At 43.8% G+C, this 19751-nt stretch overlaps 1 protein-coding gene and 1 long non-coding RNA gene across 5 annotated transcripts; both read right to left on the bottom strand.

Moving 5' to 3' along the window:
- Positions 1-202: 202 nt before the first annotated feature.
- Positions 203-12862, bottom strand: LOC133129944 (cystein proteinase inhibitor protein salarin-like). Of its 4 annotated transcripts, none has more exons than XM_061244219.1 (6): positions 12790-12862; positions 4595-4624; positions 2847-2876; positions 2105-2167; positions 943-1086; positions 203-342 (listed from the first exon to the last, which is right to left on the bottom strand). In XM_061244219.1, the coding sequence occupies exons 1-5, from the start codon at positions 12848-12850 to the stop codon at positions 947-949; spliced, it is 324 nt and encodes a 107-aa protein (XP_061100203.1). In that variant the 5' UTR covers positions 12851-12862; the 3' UTR covers positions 203-342; positions 943-946. The 4 variants fall into 4 exon arrangements, with proteins under 4 accessions (XP_061100203.1, XP_061100202.1, XP_061100201.1 ...); XM_061244218.1 differs by lacking the exon at positions 12790-12862 and adding an exon at positions 5291-5398 and having other exon boundaries at positions 203-338; XM_061244217.1 differs by lacking the exon at positions 12790-12862 and adding an exon at positions 5291-5398.
- A 1512-nt stretch (positions 12863-14374) lies between these two features.
- On the bottom strand, positions 14375-19418 carry LOC133129990 (uncharacterized). Its single transcript, XR_009708892.1, has 3 exons — positions 19321-19418; positions 15580-15673; positions 14375-14583 (listed from the first exon to the last, which is right to left on the bottom strand). It is a non-coding gene; the product is annotated as an uncharacterized LOC133129990 (long non-coding RNA).
- Positions 19419-19751: the final 333 nt, after the last annotated feature.

A 19751-nucleotide genomic window follows, 5' to 3' on the forward strand; every position in this document is an offset into this window, starting at 1 on the left:
TGCAAATTGTAATCTTACTACTGAGGAGTGGTTTGCATCTTGTGGTATAGCCTCTTCATTGCTGCTCTCTAAGTCTTAACCCCTTGATTGAGAGGTTTGATTGAGATACCAACGCACACACACGCAAACTCACACACACACAGAGACACACAAGCACTCACACACCAAGAATGCCACAGTGAACTGAGTCAGACTCGAGATCTGAATGGAGAGCATCTTTAATGAAGAAGACGGGTGGAGCAGAAGAGAGTGCATTGAGACCGATGCCCACTGCTAGAACATTCCTATCATCCCATCAGCCCCGCCAACACCACCAATGCAGCAACAATGGTCACCTTCTAGCTGTGGGAGGAGAGGTACAGAGTCAAACTTATGCCAAGCTGAAATGCCCGCACATCCCTTTTCCAGCCCCCCCATTTAAAAAGCCAGCGGCCAGCGGTAGGACTCTGCTGAGCTGCGCACATTTCGCATCATTCTCTCTGAACTCTAGAAACTGATGTGTGTGAAAATCCCAGGAGATCAACAGTTACAGAAATACTCAAACCAGCCCGTCTGGCACCAGCAATCATGCCACAGTCAAAGTCACATAGATGACATTTTTTCGCCATTCTGATGGTTGATGTGAACATCTGAAGCTCCTGACCCGTACCTGCATGAGTTTGTGCATTGCACTGCTGCCACACAATTGGCTGATTAGATAACTGCATCACTAAGGAGGTGTACAGGTGTTTCTAATGAAGTGCTCAGTGAGTGTATACTGATGTAATCCAGATTAAGTTGAGGGAATGGAACCAGCAACCTTCAGGTGACGAGCCCTAGCCCAGTATCCATTATAACACCCCGCGGCCCCCTGTACTGCTATGGGCATGACCCGTGATGACTTGGGCCCTAGGGGCCACTCTGGATTACAGCATCTGCTAAGCGGCTAAATTCCGTTCTCACCCTGTCAGCGAACATGTTCGCCCCCATTGTCCAAGTCTCCTTCCCGGGCCAGATAGTTGCGGTTGTGCTCCGTCACCCTGACCCTGGTCTCCAGCCAGGCCTGCTTCCGACGAGCCTCCTCTTCAGGGGTAGCGTAGGTCTTACCTGGCCGTGCAATGAAAGGCAGAAAAAAAGGGGCAGAATATAGGACTTCACTGAAGGCGTGATGAGCTAAACCTGCTGACACAGCGCCCCCTCCAGGACAGGATGGTAAATGGTTTCCATTTATATAGTGCCTTCATCCAAAGCCCTGTACAATTGATGCTTCTCACACACACACACACACACACACACACACACACCAACGGCGATTGGCTGACATGCAAGACACCAACCAGCTCGTCAGGAGCATTTGGGGGGTTTGGCGTCTTGCTCAGGCACACTTCGACACATCCACGGGCAGGGTATCGAACCGGCAACCCTCTGACTGCCAGACGACTTGTTCTGCCTACTTTTACTTTTAAGTGAATGCTTGGGAAATTGAGCCAATATTTTTGGTGATAAACGCCCAGGCGTATTATTGCTTGGAAGCTTAATGTTCACCGTTCTTGATTGGGGAGGTGAAATGGTGTGATGCTCTCAGTGCACTATATCTTCCTTGTGGTCTCCCCTTCGCCCTGCCTGCTCGTTGGAGGCAGAGGACTTTCACTCAAAATCAACCCGAGGTAACTCTGTAAACTTCAACGCACCTATAATATCTCTGCCCATGCTTAAATGCGTATGCATTAAGGAGAGAAGCACACCTTGCGATGACTCACGTAGAGTACATTCTGTCTTTTGGCAGACGTATCTTATCCAGAGCGACGTACAGTTGATTAGGTTAAGTAGGAGACAATGCTCCCCTGGAGCAGTGCAGGGTAAAAGGGTCAAGGTCCGTGCAGATCTTGTGATGGCTACAACGGGGCATGGAACCGCCAACCTTGCGGGTCTCAGTCATGTACCTTAACCACTACGCTACAGGCCGCCCCATATTATACATCTTGGATCAGTTATTGGCAAAGTGAAGTTCATGTTGGCTTTCACCTGCCTGGACAAAGAATGAATAGTATATCATATAGTACAGCTGTATAAAATATTCATTTTGTGTTTGAGTTGGATGAAACTCCAACGCACTCAGTCTTACCATATTTCTTCTTCCAGATCTCAAATTCCTGGTCTATATTCCCGCTGTTATTGTCATAGAGTTCTACAAAGACAGCAAGGTCACATTCTTAAAATCAACCATCCAACAGAGACACTGTTCTGCAAACAAATTCAGTTATTTCAAATAAAGATGAATAATCTCTCCCCTCTCAACTCTTGTAACGGGACTGAACGTTTAATTCTGATACAATGCCTCCCCTCCATTGCCTCTGATACAATGCCTCCCCTCCATGAATTACCTACATATAACATATAGCTCAATGGATTCCTTAATTTCATGTTTTCGATAAAGCAGTGTATCACGTTGCTGCAACTAAATATGTATATGAAGACATGGTGAAGAGGTTTGGTTGTTGTTCAAGAGTGACCTAAGTGACTTGGACTGGTATGATCTCAGTGCAAGTGACCATAATTTAGATTGACTGCTGTCACCTGCTGTGGTCTTCAGAGACAAGACAAATCTTCTAATCCAATTTAAAATAGGCAACAGTCGTTTAATTGTTTTATTGTTTTCTTTGGATTGCATAGCCTTTACTAAAAAATTTTCCTCAAGACAATTAGACTGTTAAGAGCCTTTTGCGTCCATTCCATTCAGCCAGCTAATTTAACTCATTCTGTCTCCTTTCTGAAGAATGTAATTTGTTGTCTGAGCCAAGATTTGACAAAACTGCTCAAAGCTGCTGTAGGTTTCATCTGAACTGGACTTCAGGCTCTCAACTTACCCACGTCCTCTTCCTCTTCCCCCGATGTCGCTGTGAAAACAGAGAGATCATAAACTTTCTACTCACAGAATTACGACAAAAGGTTTGCAGAGTGGCAATGTTCTGAAAATAGATTCAGATATCTACAGTACTAATCCTCAGTTATTAACAGTACTTATCCACTGTCATTAACCTCTGAAGTCGTATTTGAGTGAATATATGGTGAATTTTATAGTACATTCCTCACACAATATACCCACTAAATGTGATACAACTCAAGGTTCTCTCGAAAATATTTAATGTCTACAGTAAATCCTCAAATTGTGTCCGGGATTCTATTTGAAGCCGGGCCTCGGATAATAGCCGGGGGCGTGGCCAATTCAGACAATTCAGGCCCCAAAATACAAGCCGGGGTAATATTGCCTACCAGTAGGGCTATCAGTCCATGAGCACTAGAAGACATTGTTTCGATTTAACTCAATGAAATAAAAGAGCTCTTCTTAATATTTTATATTGTTGGTTGGTTTAATACTGTTGCCAATGAAAAGTCGTTGTCCTACACCATGGGTCTCCGACACGTTGCTCTCAAGCTATCAGTCGCTTGCCGCCCCCTTCTAAGTAGCTTGCCAAAGGCTGAAGCAGTATACATTCACAAACACAATTGTTGCCGCGAGGCATTCCAGCCTACGAATTAAATAAAAAGTAAATCAGGAAAATTTTAAAATTAACTCAATTTAGTCTACTTGGCTACGCAAAAAGGATTGCATGTATTTACAGCACAGCGCACGTTCAATGAATGAATGAAAGCGGCTGCCTTGCCTCGCACTAAACAGACGGGTGGAAATCCCGACACTCTTTCAACTACATAAAACGTAACAGTGAACCATCAAATACCTCCCAGATTTCAGTGCCCATCAGTCCCAACATTTAGCAATAGAATCAAACAGTCCAAAAGTAAATTAAATCCCAAACCAAAGCGAAAATCTTTTGATAGCCGGATAACCGTTATGCTGCTCCAAACGAAAAGCATATCTCACAATAAAATGCACTTTAGGAAAAAAAGATCCTTAACTTGCTGTTATCTACGCTAATTTGTTATTGTTCATGAAGGCGTGTCTGGCAAGTAGTTATTTTATGGATTCTGGACTTGCATGTGATGTATTGTGTTTGAGAATATTTGCAATAAACTAAGTCTGTTAAGACTGACACTATGAATTACCAAACGGTGTTTCCTGATTAGCCTACACTAATTGATTTCTGAACGGTTACAGGAAGTGTTGAACAGTGTTGGCCCGCTTTAAGTGTAGCCTTTTACTTTATTTCTAAGAATAAAATTCCACAACAGAAGCCTAATAAGAAATACAGGCCTGCCTCGAATACAAGCCTGCCCCATATAAAGGCCTGTGCTTTGTCCAACCTAAGTAAATAAAAGACCCCGGACACAATTTGAGGATTAACGGTATGTCTGTTAGGAATCTAAGCTGCTAGGTGTGCAGTGGTGCGAGTCAAGAGGATGCAGGTTAAAATTAATACAATTTATTTAACAGAATGATCAATGTAGAAATACAATGCCAATGTGGAAGTGTGTCGTATTCATGCGTAATTACAAGCAATTTAGATGGCTAGCTCACGGAGGAGTACAACGTTACATACGTTATTTCAGTGTGTTAAGCAAATAAAACGTTGTCCTTTGTTGTCTGAGCCTAGATTTCACAACACTGCTCAAAGCTGCTGTAGCTTTCATCTGAACCTTCAGGCTCTCAACTTACCCACGTCCTCTTCCTCATCCCCCGACATCGCTGTAAAAACAGAATGACAATGTTCTGAAAATAGATTCAGATATCTACAGTACTTATCCTCAGTTATTTACAGTACTTATCCACTGTCATTAACCTCTGAAGTCGCATTTGGGCTGGTGTCAGTTTATTTGAATTCGTTACGGTGAATTTTAAAGTACATTCCTCACACAATATACCCACTAAATGTGATACAACTCAAGGTTCTCTCGAAAATATTTAATGTCTATGTCTGTTAGGTCTCTAAGCTGCTAGGTGTGCAGTGGTGCGAGTCAAGAGGATGCAGGTTAAAATTAATACAATGTATTTAACAGAATGATCAATGTAGAAATACAATGCCAATGTGGAAGTGTGTCGTAGTAGTGATTTGTGTCGTATTCACGCGTAATTACAAGCAATTTAGATTGCTAGCTCACGGAGGATTACAACGTTACATACGTTATTTCAGTGTTAAGCAATTAAAACGTTGTTTCTAAAGTATAACTGCTCTTTTACAGTTATTTGTGAACTCTTCCGTTAATTTAGCGGAAGTAAGATCCATCCAGTTAAGACAGTTCTGTTTAGCATGACTTTCTTTGCAGTCATATGTCAAACTACTGTGCGTGCGTCATAAATCCTGACAGCTAAACAGTTTTAATGAGCAGAAATGTATCTACAAACAGAGCTTACCGTAAAGACGTGTGTTTCTTCCGGAGTTCAAAAGCAGACGTACAGTTCCGAGTTGGCGCATCGAGATCGTTGGCTTGCAATATTTGGGTTCAGTTGAGTTCAGTTGACTTCAGTTGAGTTTTTCAAAATAAAAGTTCAGTAAATAAAATGACCTTTGAAATATAATTCTGTCGCTTTTCTTTTCGTAATGAATACAGTTGCAAATAATTGTGATGTAATTGCCTATAATATAATATAAGATTATGAAACCTTGTAGCCAGCAATTGTTGATGCATTTCATGTCTGGCCAAAGCCTATCAATTCCCTACCGACTTATCTGCATCAAAACTTACGGCAATAATTTAAAATAGTTAGTAAACAAAAGTTTTATCTTTCGACTCATGTCTAAAAGAGATGAGCACAGTCCCTGTTCTTCGATTAGTCTTTTAGGCTGGTGAGTCTCTCTCTGCTCACGCCTCCCTCTCTCTGAGGGGCCAGTCTCTGAGGCAATGCCTGGTTCATTGTTGTTCTTTTTTAAAACATATATATATATTGTGGCACCCCTGCTCCTGCATGTTGTGCCACGTGGGTGGGGAACCCTGGAGGGACCCGCGGAGAGCAACCGCGCAGACGTCACGCATTAGGAGAGGTCTGGGAAGGAGTATATCTTCCTAGAGAGGTGATGGGAAGATCAGCACCTTGGAGAGAGATCCCTCTACCTGCAGTCCAGGACCCCGGACAGCGCACATGAGTGAGCAGAATGGAAAGGTACTGACTCAGCTGCAGCCTGTTTCCTAACGAGCAGGGAATGGTATTTAAGGCGCGGTCGAGGCTGCAAACAGGTTCAGTCGGCACCCTTCCTGAGCGTGTGAGAGGGAGAAAGGCAGAGAGAGAGAGAGAGAGAGAAAGGCAGAGAGAGAGAGAGAGAGAAAGGCAGAGAGAGAGAGAGAAAGGCAGAGAGAGAGAGAGAGAGAGAGAGAGAGAGAGAGAGAGAAAGGCAGAGAGAGAGAGAGAGAGAGAGAGAGAGAGAGAGAGAGAGAGAGAGAGAGAGAGAGAGAAGGACCGTCTATGCCCTGCTGTACTGACCCTGAAGGAGACCCCACCTTTACGAACGGCAACCCCAAAGACCCGGAACGGACGCCGGACACGTGAGCCAAACAAAGACCCGTCCTACTTACCCTATATCTTTGTGTTTCCCCCACCCAGCCCAGACGTGGCTGAAGAGGGAAGGAGGGAGGAGGCCCTGGAGCATACCCCAGTCTGGGAAGAACCTTAGTTTATTTTTGCCTGAACGGCCCCTTTTATTTCTCCAGTTTTCCCCTACCCTTGCCCTGAGGGGGGGCGCTATCACCAATACCCAAAAAAAAAAAACCACAGAAAAAATAAAAATAATTTTTTCTGATATCTGCTATCTCCTGTGTCTGGTTTCCAGCTGCGCCCGCCCACTGCCCCTCAGGATCCACCCCGAGGCACCACAATATATAACGCCTTTATTGAAAGCGCTGTACAATTGATGCTTCTCATTCATCCGCTCAACGTTGAGAGCATGACAGAAGTGGACAGCACCAGACATTTCATTCTGAATCAAAGGAAATGATCCATGACTTGGACGGCCCTGAGGAGCCTGGGGAGGACAGCCACTGGTTGCCTGTCATGGCTCGCATCAAATTCAAAACATTGGTGCTAGCCTTCCAAGCAGTTAAAGGGTCTTCCCCAGCTTATCTACAAAAAATCATCAGACCCTACACCCCTGCCAGACCTCTTCGTTCAGCCTCCACAGGCCGCTTGGCACCTCCCCCTCTCCGAACCTCCACCTCACGCTCACGACTACTGTCTGTTCTGGCTCCACGGTGGTGGAACGAACTCCCCGTTGAGGTCAGAACTGTAGAACCTCTCCCCACCTTCAAGCGCAAGCTGAAGACGCACCTCTTCAAGCAGCACCTCTCCCCATCCCTCCCTACCTCCCTGTGAACCTTAATTGTTGTCTCTGTGACTTGCTTTGTGTATCGGTATTTTTAGCTGGCTAGGTAAGCAGTGTTTGGATAGTTAACTTTGGTCACTTTTGCTCTGTTTGTTCGTTTCTTTGTTCTCAAAAAAAAAAAAAAGAAAAAAAAAAAAGGCCTTCGCGTCTGCCAAATGCCAATAATGTAATGTAATGTAAAGAATGGGGAAATGCGGCCGTTCAGGTGAGAACCAGAGGTAGAAGCGCTGGACTCATCCAGAGCCAACATCCAGAGCCCCCGAAGGCCGTTTCCATCTGTGCTGAACGAGGGGGCACCTGGCTAAGCAGGCAGCAGCACATGCAGTTACAGACAATGTGAAACCATAACTAAAACATAACCTAAACTAAAACCTGGGCCCTCAGACTGTACCGTCCCTCCACACTTCTGTGCAATGTAGATACATACATAAACTCAGTGAGCACTTTATTAGCTATTTATTCAACTTCTACTGCTGTAGCCTATCCACTTAAGAGCTATGATGCATTGTGTGGTCAGAGATGCTCTTCTGCATACCACTGATGTAATGTGTGGTTGTTTGTTACTGTCACCTTCAACCAGTCTGGCCATTCTCGTCTGATGTCTCATTAACAAGGCGTTTACTCAACTCATGATTTGCCAATTGAGTAATAAAATTAATAATATTTCTACTTGAGAGAAAAAATAAGATTGTGTCATAACAAGACTAAAATGTGATAGACAGAAATGTTTGTGGCTACATTGGGGGATCGAACCATTGTCCTTGCGGCTCCCTGTCATGGACCTTAACCACTACGCTACAAGTCACCCGGGTTTTGCAGTGTACTACCTTGTTTATTTGTAGGACCGCACACACACGCAAACTCACTCACTCACACACACACAGACACGCAAGCACTCACACACCAAGAATGCCACAGTGAACTGAGTCAGACTCGAGATCTGCATGGAGAGCATCTTTAATGAAGAAGACGGGTGGAGGAGAAGAGGCGTCAGTGACCGATGCCCACTGCTACATCATTCCTACAGCCCCGCCAACACCACGGCCAATCCAGCATCTATTCAGCAAATATGTTCACCTTCAAGCTGTGGGAGGAGAGGAACAGAATCAAACTTAGGCCATGATGAAATGCCCGCACATACCTTTTCCCGCCCCCCCCATTTAAAAACATAAACACAACATTTGAGACGGGTGCGTGGGGGTTGGACCCAAAATGCAGGACTCAGACAAAGAAAGGCGTAATAACGTCCCATCAGGGCTTCAAAAAAGGGATTGTCCAATGAGCGTGGTGGAAAAATAAGCAAAGTTCCTACACATATAATCCAGCCAAAACCAAAGTACAGTACCGAGGGAGAAGGCAGTCTCAAAATCGGTACACCATGCAAAAAGTCCAGTAACCAGGAAAGCTGTCAGCGGGGCAGTAGTGCATACGGATGGTAGGCAGGCAAAAGTACAAAGATAGCCGGCAAGAGTGTGGTACAGGCAGGCAGTGGCCAACAAAACAGAAGTCAATAATCTTTTGTCAATAAACAGGCTTGGATCGTAACGTGGAAAATGGCTTGGAAAACCACTCAAAAGTGCACTGATAAATAGGAGGCAATCATTTTGGTTTACAATAATAAGGTTTGCCGAAAGACATGAAAAAGTGGATGCTAATCAATAAACGGAACATCATAACACGAAACAACATAAATCGTGACATAACAAATTTGCGAAATGTGACATGAATAAATTATATAACGTGACATGACAAGACTAAAAAATAAATTGTAACAAAAACTAAACATGAAGATAACTTGACACGAAAATGAAACGTAACACGAAATAAAACTTGAAAACGTGGCGAGACTAGACTGACGTAATACGTGACATGACAATAAAAAAACTAAGACGATGGATGTTTTTTGTTTTTTGCATCATTCTCTGTGAACTCTAGAAACTGATGTGTGTGAATATCCCAGGAGATCAACAGTTACAGAAATACTCAAACCAGCCCGTCTGGCACCAGCAATCATGCCACAGTCAAAGTCACATAGATGACATTTTTTCCCCATTCTGATGGTTGATGTGAACATCTGAAGCTCCTGACCCGTATCTGCGTGATTTTATGCATTGCACTGCTGCCACACAATTGGCTGATTAGATAACTGCATGACTAAGGAGGTGTACAGGCGTTCCTAATAAAGTTCTCAGTGAGTGTATACTGATGTAATCCAGATGAAGTACCTCACACAGAACTTGCGCTGAGGGAATGGAACCAGCAACCTTCAGGTGACAAGCCCTAGCCCCGTACCCATTATAGCACCCCGCGGCCCCCTGTACTGCTATGGGCATGACCCGTGATGACTTGGGCCCTAGGGGCCACTCTGGATTACAGCATCTGCTAAGCGGCTAAATGCTAATGTATTTATTTTTCCGTTCTCACCATGTCAGCGAACATGTTCGCCCCCATTGTCCAAGTCTCCTTCCCGGCCAGATACTTGCGGTTGTGCTCCGTCACACTGACCCTGGTCTTCAGCCAGGCCTGCCTCCGACCAGCCTCCTCTTCAGGGGTAGTGTAGGTCTTACCTGGCCATGCAATGAAAGGCAGAAAAAAAGGGGCAGAATATAGGACTTCACTGAAGACGTGATGGGCAGAAGACTGGAGCTAAACCTGCTGACACAGCGCCCCCTCCAGGACAGGATGGTAAATGGTTGGCGTTTATATAGCGCCTTTATCAAAAGCCCTGTACAATTAATGCCACACACACGCACACACGCACACAAACACACAAACACAGCGATTGGCTGCCATGCAAGGCACCAACCAGCTTGTCAGGAGCATGTGGGGGTTGGGCGTCTTGCTCAGGCACACTGCAACACACCCACAGGCAGGGTATTGAACAATGTAGGGTGAAGGGCCTTAATCAAGGGCTGTGCAGATCTTATAATGGCTACACCAGGGCATCAAACTGGCGACCTTGCGGGTCTCAGTCATGTACCTTAACCACTACGCTACAGGCCGCCCCATATTATACATCTTGGATCAGTTATGGGCAAAGTGAACTTCATGTTGGCTTTCACCTGCCTAGACAAAGAATGAATAGTATATTATATAGTACAGTATATTAATTTTGTGTTTGAGTTGGATGAAACTCCAACGCTCTCAGTCTTACCATATTTCTTCTTCCAGATCTCAAATTCCTGGTCTATATCTCCGCTGTTATTGTCATAGAGTTCTACAAAGACAGCAAGGTCACATGCTTAAAATCGACCATCCAACAGAGACACTGTTCTGCAAACAAATTCAGTTTTTTAAAACATACATGTATTATCTCTCCCCTCTCGACTCTCGAATTACCTTAACACATAGCTCAATGGATTCCTTAATTTCATGTTTTCGATAACAGTCAGTGGCCTGCTCCTTCAAGCAGTGTATCACGTTGCTGCAACTAAATATGTATATGAAGATATGGTGAAGAGGTTTGGTTGTTGTTCAAGAGTTGTCGAGGACCCGGCCCTAGGCCCCCCTGATGAGAGATTGACGGGGGATGGGTTAGAAAGGAATGCATTGTTAACCCCTCGCACACGCCATCGAGGTGGTAGTAAGAACGCCCGTAAGAAGAAAAATATGTGGTTCAGAGAATGAGCAGCCATACTTGTCAGTAGAGGAGTCTGAAGTCGGGGGACTTAGATTTAGGGTTTTAAGGAGCAAGGTTAAAGTTCTGACTGAGAATACCCCAACCCTACAGGGGAGGGGCACAATGCCTGGCTAAAGAAAAACAAAAAATAAGGAAAACGGAAGGGATGTCAATACCGAAAGAAAATTAATAATTAATGGCGGATGATTTACACTCAGCTATTGGCTGGATGTCCTTTGTAGATCCCTTAAGGCGCCACAAAAAGGGGCACCTGAAGAGGGTGTTGGGATGGTGGCAGGCTTTAACGTCTGGCTTACATGAAATCAAAGTTTGGAGGAAGTCAAGGAGAGATTATGAAACTGACACAGACACCAGTGATGAATAGGTTCATTAAAAACAACATAAGGGCTAGTGTTTTTCCACTCATATATTAAGATGGGGGAAATTCCCAAACCAGAGGGGCCCATGAAATAAAATATTGGGGACAGTTCTTTTGAGGTATGAGAAAATGACAATTGGAAAAACAGAAATAATTAATATGGTCATTGAAAAACAGGTTATATAAAAGATAAATGTCTTCCCGCTTGACATAATGGGGGCATTTCTTATCAAAAAAGGTACACTTTTGTATGCAAAAAAGATATATAAGGGATAAGTTTTTAGACCTTAGAGCAGGATCCCAGAATTTGGCTTCAGAAGATATCTACGAGCTGTTGAAGAGAGAGCAACACAAGACAGCTGTAGTCAAGCTGGAGTGGCGCGCTCCCTCTGCGCGCCACTCCAGGATATGGATATGGAGAGAGGAGTGACGTACGCGGTGCGGACTCAGCCCAAGAGTTGTGACAGAGTGACCTAAGTGACTTGGACTGGTATGATCTCAGTGCAAGTGGCCATAATTTAGATTGACTGCTGTCACCTGCTGTGGTCTTCAGAGACAAGACAAATCTTCTAATCCAACTTAAAATAGGCAACAGTCGTTTAATTGTTTTGTTGTTTTCTTTGGATTGCGTAGCCTTTACTAAATTTTTTTCCTCAAGAAAATTTGACTGTTAAGAGCCTTTGTGTCCATTCCATTCAGCCTGCTAATTTAACTCATTCTGTCTCCTTTCTGAAGAATTGAATTTGTTGTCTGAGCCTAGATTTGACAAAACTGCTCAAAGCTGCTGTAGGTTTCATCTGAACTGGACTTCAGGCTCTCAACTTACCCACGTCCCCTTCCTCTTCCCCCGACGTCGCTGTAAAAACAGAGAGATCATAAACTTTCTACTCACAGAATTACGACAAAAAGTTTGCAGAGTGGCAATGTTCTGAAAATAGATTCAGATATCTACAGTACTTATCCTCAGTTATTTACAGTACTTATCCACCGTCATTAACCTCTGAAGTCGCATTTGGGCTGGTGTCAGTTTATTTCAATTTGTTATGGTGAATTTTATAGTACATTCCTCACACAATATACCCACTAAATGTGATACAACTCAAGGTTCTCTCGAAAATATTTAATGTCTATGTCTGTTAGGACTCTAAGCTGCTAGGTGTGCAGTGGTGCGAGTCAAGAGGATGCAGGTTAAAATTAATATAATGTATTTAACAGAATGATCAATGTAGAAATACAATGCCAATGTGGAAGTGTGTCGTATTAGTGATTTGTGTCGTATTCACGCGTAATTACAAGCAATTTAGATTGCTAGCTCACGGAGGATTACAACGTTACATACGTTATTTCAGTGTTAAGCAATTAAAACGTTGTTTCTAAAGTATAACTGCTCTTTTACAGTTATTTGTGAACTCTTCCGTTAATTTAGCGGAAGTAAGATCCATCCAGTTAAGATAGTTTTGTCAAACTACTGTGCGTGCGTCATAAATCCTCACAGCTAAACAGTTTTAATGAGCAGAAATGTATCTACAAACAGAGCTTACTGTAAAGGCGTGTGTTTCTTCCGGAGTTCAAAAGCAGACATACAGTTCCGAGTTGGCGCATCGAGATCGTTGGCTTGCAATATTCAGTTCAGTTTTTCAAAATAAAGGTTCAGTAAATAAAATGATCTTTGAAATATAATTCTGTCGCTTTTCTTTTCGTAATAAAGACGGTTGCAAATAATTGTGATGTAATTGCCTATAATATAATATAAGATTATGAAACCTTGTAGCCAGCCATTGTTGATGCATTTTCATTTCATTCAGGCCGAAGCCTATCAATTCCCTACCGACTTATCTGCATCAAAACTTACGGCAATAATTTAAAATAGTTAGTAAACGAAAATTTTATCTTTAGACTCATGTCTTAAAGAGATGAGCACAGTCCCTGTTCTTCGATTAGTCTTTTAGGCTGGTGAGTCTCTCTCTGCTCACGCCTCCCTCTCTCTGAGGGGCCAGTCTCTGAGGCAATGCCTGGTTCATTGTTGTTCTTTTTAAAACATATATATATATAACACCTTTATTGAAAGCGCTGTACAATTGATGCTTCTCATTCATCCGCTCAACGTTGAGAGCATGACAGAAGTGGACAGCACCAGACATTTCATTCTGAATCAAAGGAAATGATCCATGACTTGGACGGCCCTGAGGAGCCCGGGGAGGACAGAATGGGGAAACGCGGCCGTTCAGGTGAGAACCAGAGGTAGAGGCGCTGGACTCATCCAGAGCCAACATCCAGAGCCACCGAAGGCCTCTTCCATCTGTGCTGAACGAGGGGGCACCTGGCTAAGCAGGCAGCAGCACATGCAGTTACCGACAAGATGAAACCATCACTAAAACATAAACTAAACTAAAACCCAGGCCCTCAGACTGTACCGTTCCTCCACATTTCTGTGCATTGTAGATACAGGGTAAATGGTCTGCATTTTTTATAGCAGACCATTATTAGCATTATTTATCCAAAGCGCTGTACAATTGATTCTTCTCATTCACCCATTCATACACACACACACACACCGACGGCGATTGGCTGCCATGCAAGGCACCGACCAGCTCGTCAGGAGCATTTGGGGCTTAGGTGTCTTGCTCAGGGACACAGCCCAGGCGGGGCATCGAACCGGCAACCCTCCGACTGCCAGACGACTGCTCCTACTGCCTGAGCCATATCGCCCCCAGTGAGCACTTTATTAGCTACTTATTAGACTTCTACTGCTGTGGCCTACCCACTTAATTGCATTGTGTGGTCAGAGATGCTCTTCTGCATACCACTGTTGTAATGTGTGGTTGTTTATGTTACCGTCACCTTCGACCAGTCTGGCCATTCTCGTCTGACGTCTCATTAACAAGGCGTTTACTCAACTCATGATTTGCCAATTGAGTAATAAAATTCATAATATTTCTACTTGAGAGAAAAAATAAGATTGTGTCATTACAAGACTAAAATGTGATACAGACAGAAATGTTTGTGGCTACATTGGGGGATCGAACCATTGTCCTTGCGACTCCCTGTCATGGACCTTAACCACTACGCTACAAGTCACCCGGGCTTTGCATTGTACTACCTTGTTTATTTGTAGGACCACACACACACACACAGACGCGCAAGCACTCACACACCAAGGATGCCACAGTGAACTGAGTCAGACTCGAGATCTGCATGGAGAGCATCTTTAATGAAGAAGACGGGTGGAGGAGAAGAGGCGTCAGTGACCGAAGCCCACTCCTACAGCATTCCAACAGCCTCTACAACACCACGGCCAATCCAGCATCTATTCAGCAAATACGTTCACCTTCAAGCTGTGGGAGGAGAGGAACAGAGTCAGACTTAGGTCATAATGAAATGCCCGCACATCCCTTTTTTCCCCCCATTGAAAAAATATGTCAATGTTCTGAAAATAGACTCAGATATCTACAGTACTAATCCTCAGTTATTAACAGTACTTATCCACTGTCATTAACCTATGAAGTGGTATTTGGGCTGGTGTCAGTTTATTTCAATTTGTTATGGTGAATTTTATAGTACATTCCTCATACAATATACCCAGTAAATATGATACAACTCACGGTTCTCTCGAAAATATTTTACATCTATGTCTGTTAGGACTCTAAGCTGCATGGTGTGCAGTGGTGCAAGTCCAGAGGATGCAGATTGAATTGAATTCAATTTATTTAACAGAATGATCAATGTAGAAATACAATGCCAATATGAAAGTGTGTAATGTGAGTCGCTATTAAGTCGTATTCCATGTTTCGCGCAAAATACCCAGGGTTTACAGAAAAACAACAAATCAAATAAAGAGTCACAAGACAGTAACAACAATGTTCCTGCTGATGTTATCTCTGTATGTTTAACAAACCTGGTTAACCTTTGTAGCACAGCTGGCTGCTGACTCACAGGTAACTTGCATCACCTGAGGTTTATCTCCAAATGCCATTTCAAGATCATTATTCAGCACCCTGTGTATCAGCCCACCAATGACACAAACCTGTTGTCTACAAAACTAGCTTTAAAAAAAAAACCGTTTGTGGAAAACCCATGATCTATACCGTACTATTTCAACTCAACAGTTCTGGGAGCATTCCACTGAGGTGGCAGAATTGCACAGAGGCAGTGCAATGGGAACAATAGCCCTGTATTGACGAGCACTGTCCTTCCATCAAACCCGGGTAAAACATGCTAAACACAGTCTGCAGAGAGACATACTTTCCCCACAGTTTGGGGACCACTGCCCTTGCTGAATGGGCACAGCTGATTGGCTGGAAGAAGTATCAGGGTTTTGCCAGCTCTTTTACCAGTTTTAGAGGCATGGACCTCTGGGTCCTCCAGAGATATGCTGGCAGCACTGGTCACGGCCAGTAAAGCAGCTACCAAGATCAACAGCTTCATCTGCAAAAACACAAAGCCCTGTCAGAGAGAGAGAGAGATGCTTATGTGGGGGAAATAATTAGATAACAAAAAATTGGTTTCAGCTTACAGATTTGACTTTACAGGAGTAACTCGAGACTTGAACCAGGAAGTTGAATTCAAAACAACGACAGCAAATTAACACAAATGGTATCTTCTGTTTGGCCGGCTCGGTGGAACGACATAATTCGCTCGCTGCTCTAGAGGGAGGGACATGGCAGGGATAGCTGATCGCCGCACAAAAAGCACCTCGGGCGAGAATCACGGTCACGAGAATGAGACGAAACGGCTTGAAGAAGGCGTGTTGCTCTCCTTCGGGCCGCCGAGGGACGGGGTGTGGGTGGTGTATCTAACACTAACTCTAATTGGATTAGATGGGGTACAATGAGCAACCAAATTGGGAGAAAAATGGAGAAATCTGAAATACATTTCCGAAGACCTGTTTCAGTTAAGATTGCTTTGACCGCCGTCTGTCATACGTAGACAATTTTCTGTTATTCAGACTGCGTCACAGCAACATACGAAATTACAGACTGTGACAGAATCGCTGAAACGGAGCCAATTGTTTTAACCTTGAAATCTTTAATGACATTGTTTTATGGGACGCCGGTTTTCTCGGGGAACCGGGAGACAGGTTACATTGGGAGCATGGCAGGCGAAACTCAAAGTGTAAAGCCTGATTTAAAGCCTGTCCTTCAAAAAAATCGTCCATGTCTGTTAGGACTCAAAGCTGCATGGTGTGCAGTGGTGCAAGTCCAGAGGATGCAGATTGAAATGAATTCAATTTATTTAACAGAATTATCAATGTAGAAATACAATGCCAATATGAAAGTGTGTAATGCGAGTCGCTATTAAGTGTTTGGATAGTGAACTTTGGTCACTTTTGCTCTGTTGTTTGTTTCTTTGTTCAAAAAAAAAAAAAAAAAAAGAAATTGGCCCTCGTCCTTATCTTTGTTGTACAGGTAGCAGTTGAAATTGTACTTCCCTCTAGGGTATTTCAGCGAACTTATCCCTGGTTATGGGTATGCACTTTGTTGTACGTCGCTCTGGATAAGAGCGTCTGCCAAATGCCAGTAATGTAATATAATGTAATGATTACGTCATGCGTAATTACAAGCAATTTAGCTGGCTAGCTCACGGAAGCTTACAACGTTACACACGTTATTTCAGTGTGTTAAGCAATTAAAACGTTGTTTATGAAGTATAAGTAAAACAAAATGTCGAGCTCGTTGTGTACTTGCACTTGTGGACAAGCTATTTTACAGTTCTTTGTGAACTCTTCCGTTAATTTAGCGGAAGTAAGATCCTGCCTGCCTAAACTCGAAAATGGCTCAGAGAACAACAGAGGACGCGCTGGACAACTCAACTCCTTTCCTTACGTTTATTTTCCAAGTCCACAGCATTTATATTCCACACAATCGGTTTTGTTGGAGTTTTTTAAGTTAGCTTGGAGTTTTGAGTTAGGTTGAAAACCTTTACAGAAAACCAATAAAACAAAATAAATTCATTAACTCATATCAGCTGCTGTCATTATTACAATTAACAAGTCTTTTTTACTCCACGAATAAATGAAAAAATATACAACTAGTTATTATAATGTAATGACACATTTTCTGTCATGAACCAACTGCACCTCAAATATCCCTTCACATTTTAGATGGCATAATAATATCATTGAAACAGCAAACACCACAAATCTCAGTACTCTTAATACAACCCCATCTGCATCAAACGCTACATGTCTAAAATAATTGAAATGTAATTGGACGCAGCGCCAGCTCAGAAATAAAGTCCTGGGAACCTGCGCAGTGGGCACCGCCTTTATTTCGCGATCAAACGGCTACTTCATGTTTAATTGCTTAATTGCTTCCGCTGATCAATGCAGAAAAGTGAATGATTAACAACAACCTGCTAGACCCCCATCAGTCTGGCTTCAGATCGGGCCACTCGACAGAGACTGCGCTCCTCTCCGTCAGTGAGTCACTTCATGCCGCACGAGCAGCCTCCCTCTCCTCTATCCTCATTCTTCTAGATCTCTCTGCTGCCTTCGACACTGTGGATCACTCCATCCTCCTGTCTGCCCTGTCGGCAACGGGCATCTGTGGCACAGCCCTGGACTGGATTGAGTCCTACCTCTCTGGTCGCTCCTTCCAGGTTGCCTGGGCTGGTTCGGTATCGACACCTCGGCCCCTCGCCACAGGAGTTCCCCAGGGCTCAGTCCTTGGCCCACTTCTTTTTTCTCTCTACACTCGCTCCCTTGGCCCTGTGATCACTGCACATGGGCTATCCTACCACTGCTATGCGGACGATACCCAACTCTTCGTCTCGTTCCCGCCGTCTGATACGCAGGTTTCAGCCCGTATCTCTGCTTGCCTGAGGGACATCCAGAGCTGGATGGACAACCACCATCTAAAGCTCAACCCAGGTAAAACTGAAATGATATTCATCCCTGCTAATACCTCTCCCCATCTGGATCTCTCCATTTCTCTCGGGGATACCACACTCACGCCGTCACCCAGTGCAAGGAACCTCGGTGTGGTGATGGACAGCAGACTGTCCCTTTCCGAGAACATTGCGGCGGTGACCCGGTCTTGCAGGTTCTTCCTATACAACATACGGAGAATCCGCCCCTTTCTCACCCCCTACTCGACCCAGCTCCTGGTCCAAGCGATGGTTCTGTCCCGCCTGGACTACTGCAATTCCCTCTTGGCTGGCCTCCCAGCGTCCGCCATCAGACCCCTCCAACTCATCCAGAATGCAGCAGCTCGTTTGGTCTTCAACCTTCCCAAATACTCACACGTCACCCCCCTGCTTACTTCCCTCCACTGGCTGCCTGTCATGGCTCGCATCAAATTCAAAACATTGGTGCTAGCCTTCCAAGCAGTTAAAGGGTCTTCCCCAGCTTATCTGCAAAAAATCATCAGACCCTACACCCCTGCCAGACCTCATCGTTCAGCCTCCACAGGCCGCTTGGCACCTCCCCCTCTCAGAACCTCCACCTCACGCTCACGACTACTGTCTGTTCTGGCTCCACGGTGGTGGAACGAACTCCCCGTTGAGGTCAGAACTATAGAATCTCTCCCCACCTTCAAGCGCAAGCTGAAGACGCACCTCTTCAAGCAGCACCTCTCCCCATCCCTCCCTACCTCCCTGTGAACCTTAATTGTTGTCTCTGTGACTGCTTTGTGTATCGGTATTTTTAGTTGGCTAGGTAAGCAGTGTTTGGATAGTTAACTTTGGTGACTTTTGCTCTGTTTGTTTGTTTGTTTGTTCAAAAAAAAAAAAAAAAAAAAAAAAAAAAGGCCCTTTGTTGTACAGGTAGCAGTTGAAATTGTACTTCCCTCTAGGGTCTTTCAGCGAACTTATCCCTGGTTATGGGTATGCACTTTGTTGTACGTCGCTCTGGATAAGAGCGTCTGCCAAATGCCAATAATGTAATGTAATGTAATGTAATGATTATACTAAAAGCAATGTAGGTTTTCTTTAGCATTGTCAAACGTCGCATTCATAAGGTTTTACATTTACAAGCGGAGGTATACCGTCAGTTTCTATGAATAAAATGAAAAATGGTAAATCACATTTTCGAAATTAACATCGTTACATAATACCAAATAATAACCAATACTTACCGTCTCTGAGGTAGTCTATGCAATGAGTTAAACCCTCTCTATGTGATTTGTTCCTTGCGGGAATATCTACTTCACTCATTCAAACAGGGCCCGTTTGCTTGTTTGACTCTACTTTATTGTAAAGTTCGCCCTGCATCTGCTTCACCGGAAGTATGTGTAATTGATCAGACCTCTGACGACTCAGCAACTCAGCGCTGCCCTCTGGTGCGATATTTGATTATTTATTTATTTTATTCACAATGCCAAAATAAATAGAAAAAATGTGAACATAAGTACTCTGATTTTTGTTCTCCTTGTGGGGTGTGCTACCTTACTCATTTTTGAGTGACAGTGTCTTTGAGATGCAGTTTGCTCTTAATATTTAAACACAACCCATGCATAAATGAATACAGCCAAACAAGGGAATGTGTGTATGGACATATTAATTGAAA

Source organism: Conger conger, chromosome 1, assembly GCF_963514075.1.
Source record: "Conger conger chromosome 1, fConCon1.1, whole genome shotgun sequence".
NCBI classification, from domain to species: domain Eukaryota; kingdom Metazoa; phylum Chordata; class Actinopteri; order Anguilliformes; family Congridae; genus Conger; species Conger conger.

Bases quoted from the DNA above. Each gene is read 5' to 3' on its own strand.
- LOC133129944 (XM_061244219.1), bottom strand. From the start codon at position 12,850: ATGCGCCAACTCGGAACTGTATGTCTGCTTTTGAACTCCGGAAGAAAC. The intron at 2,877-4,594 runs GTAAGTTGAGAG...CTGTTTTCACAG, and splicing joins GGATGAGGAAGAGGACGTGG to CGACATCGGGGGAAGAGGAA. The intron at 2,168-2,846 runs GTAAGTTGAGAG...CTGTCTTTGTAG, and splicing joins GGAAGAGGAAGAGGACGTGG to AACTCTATGACAATAACAGC.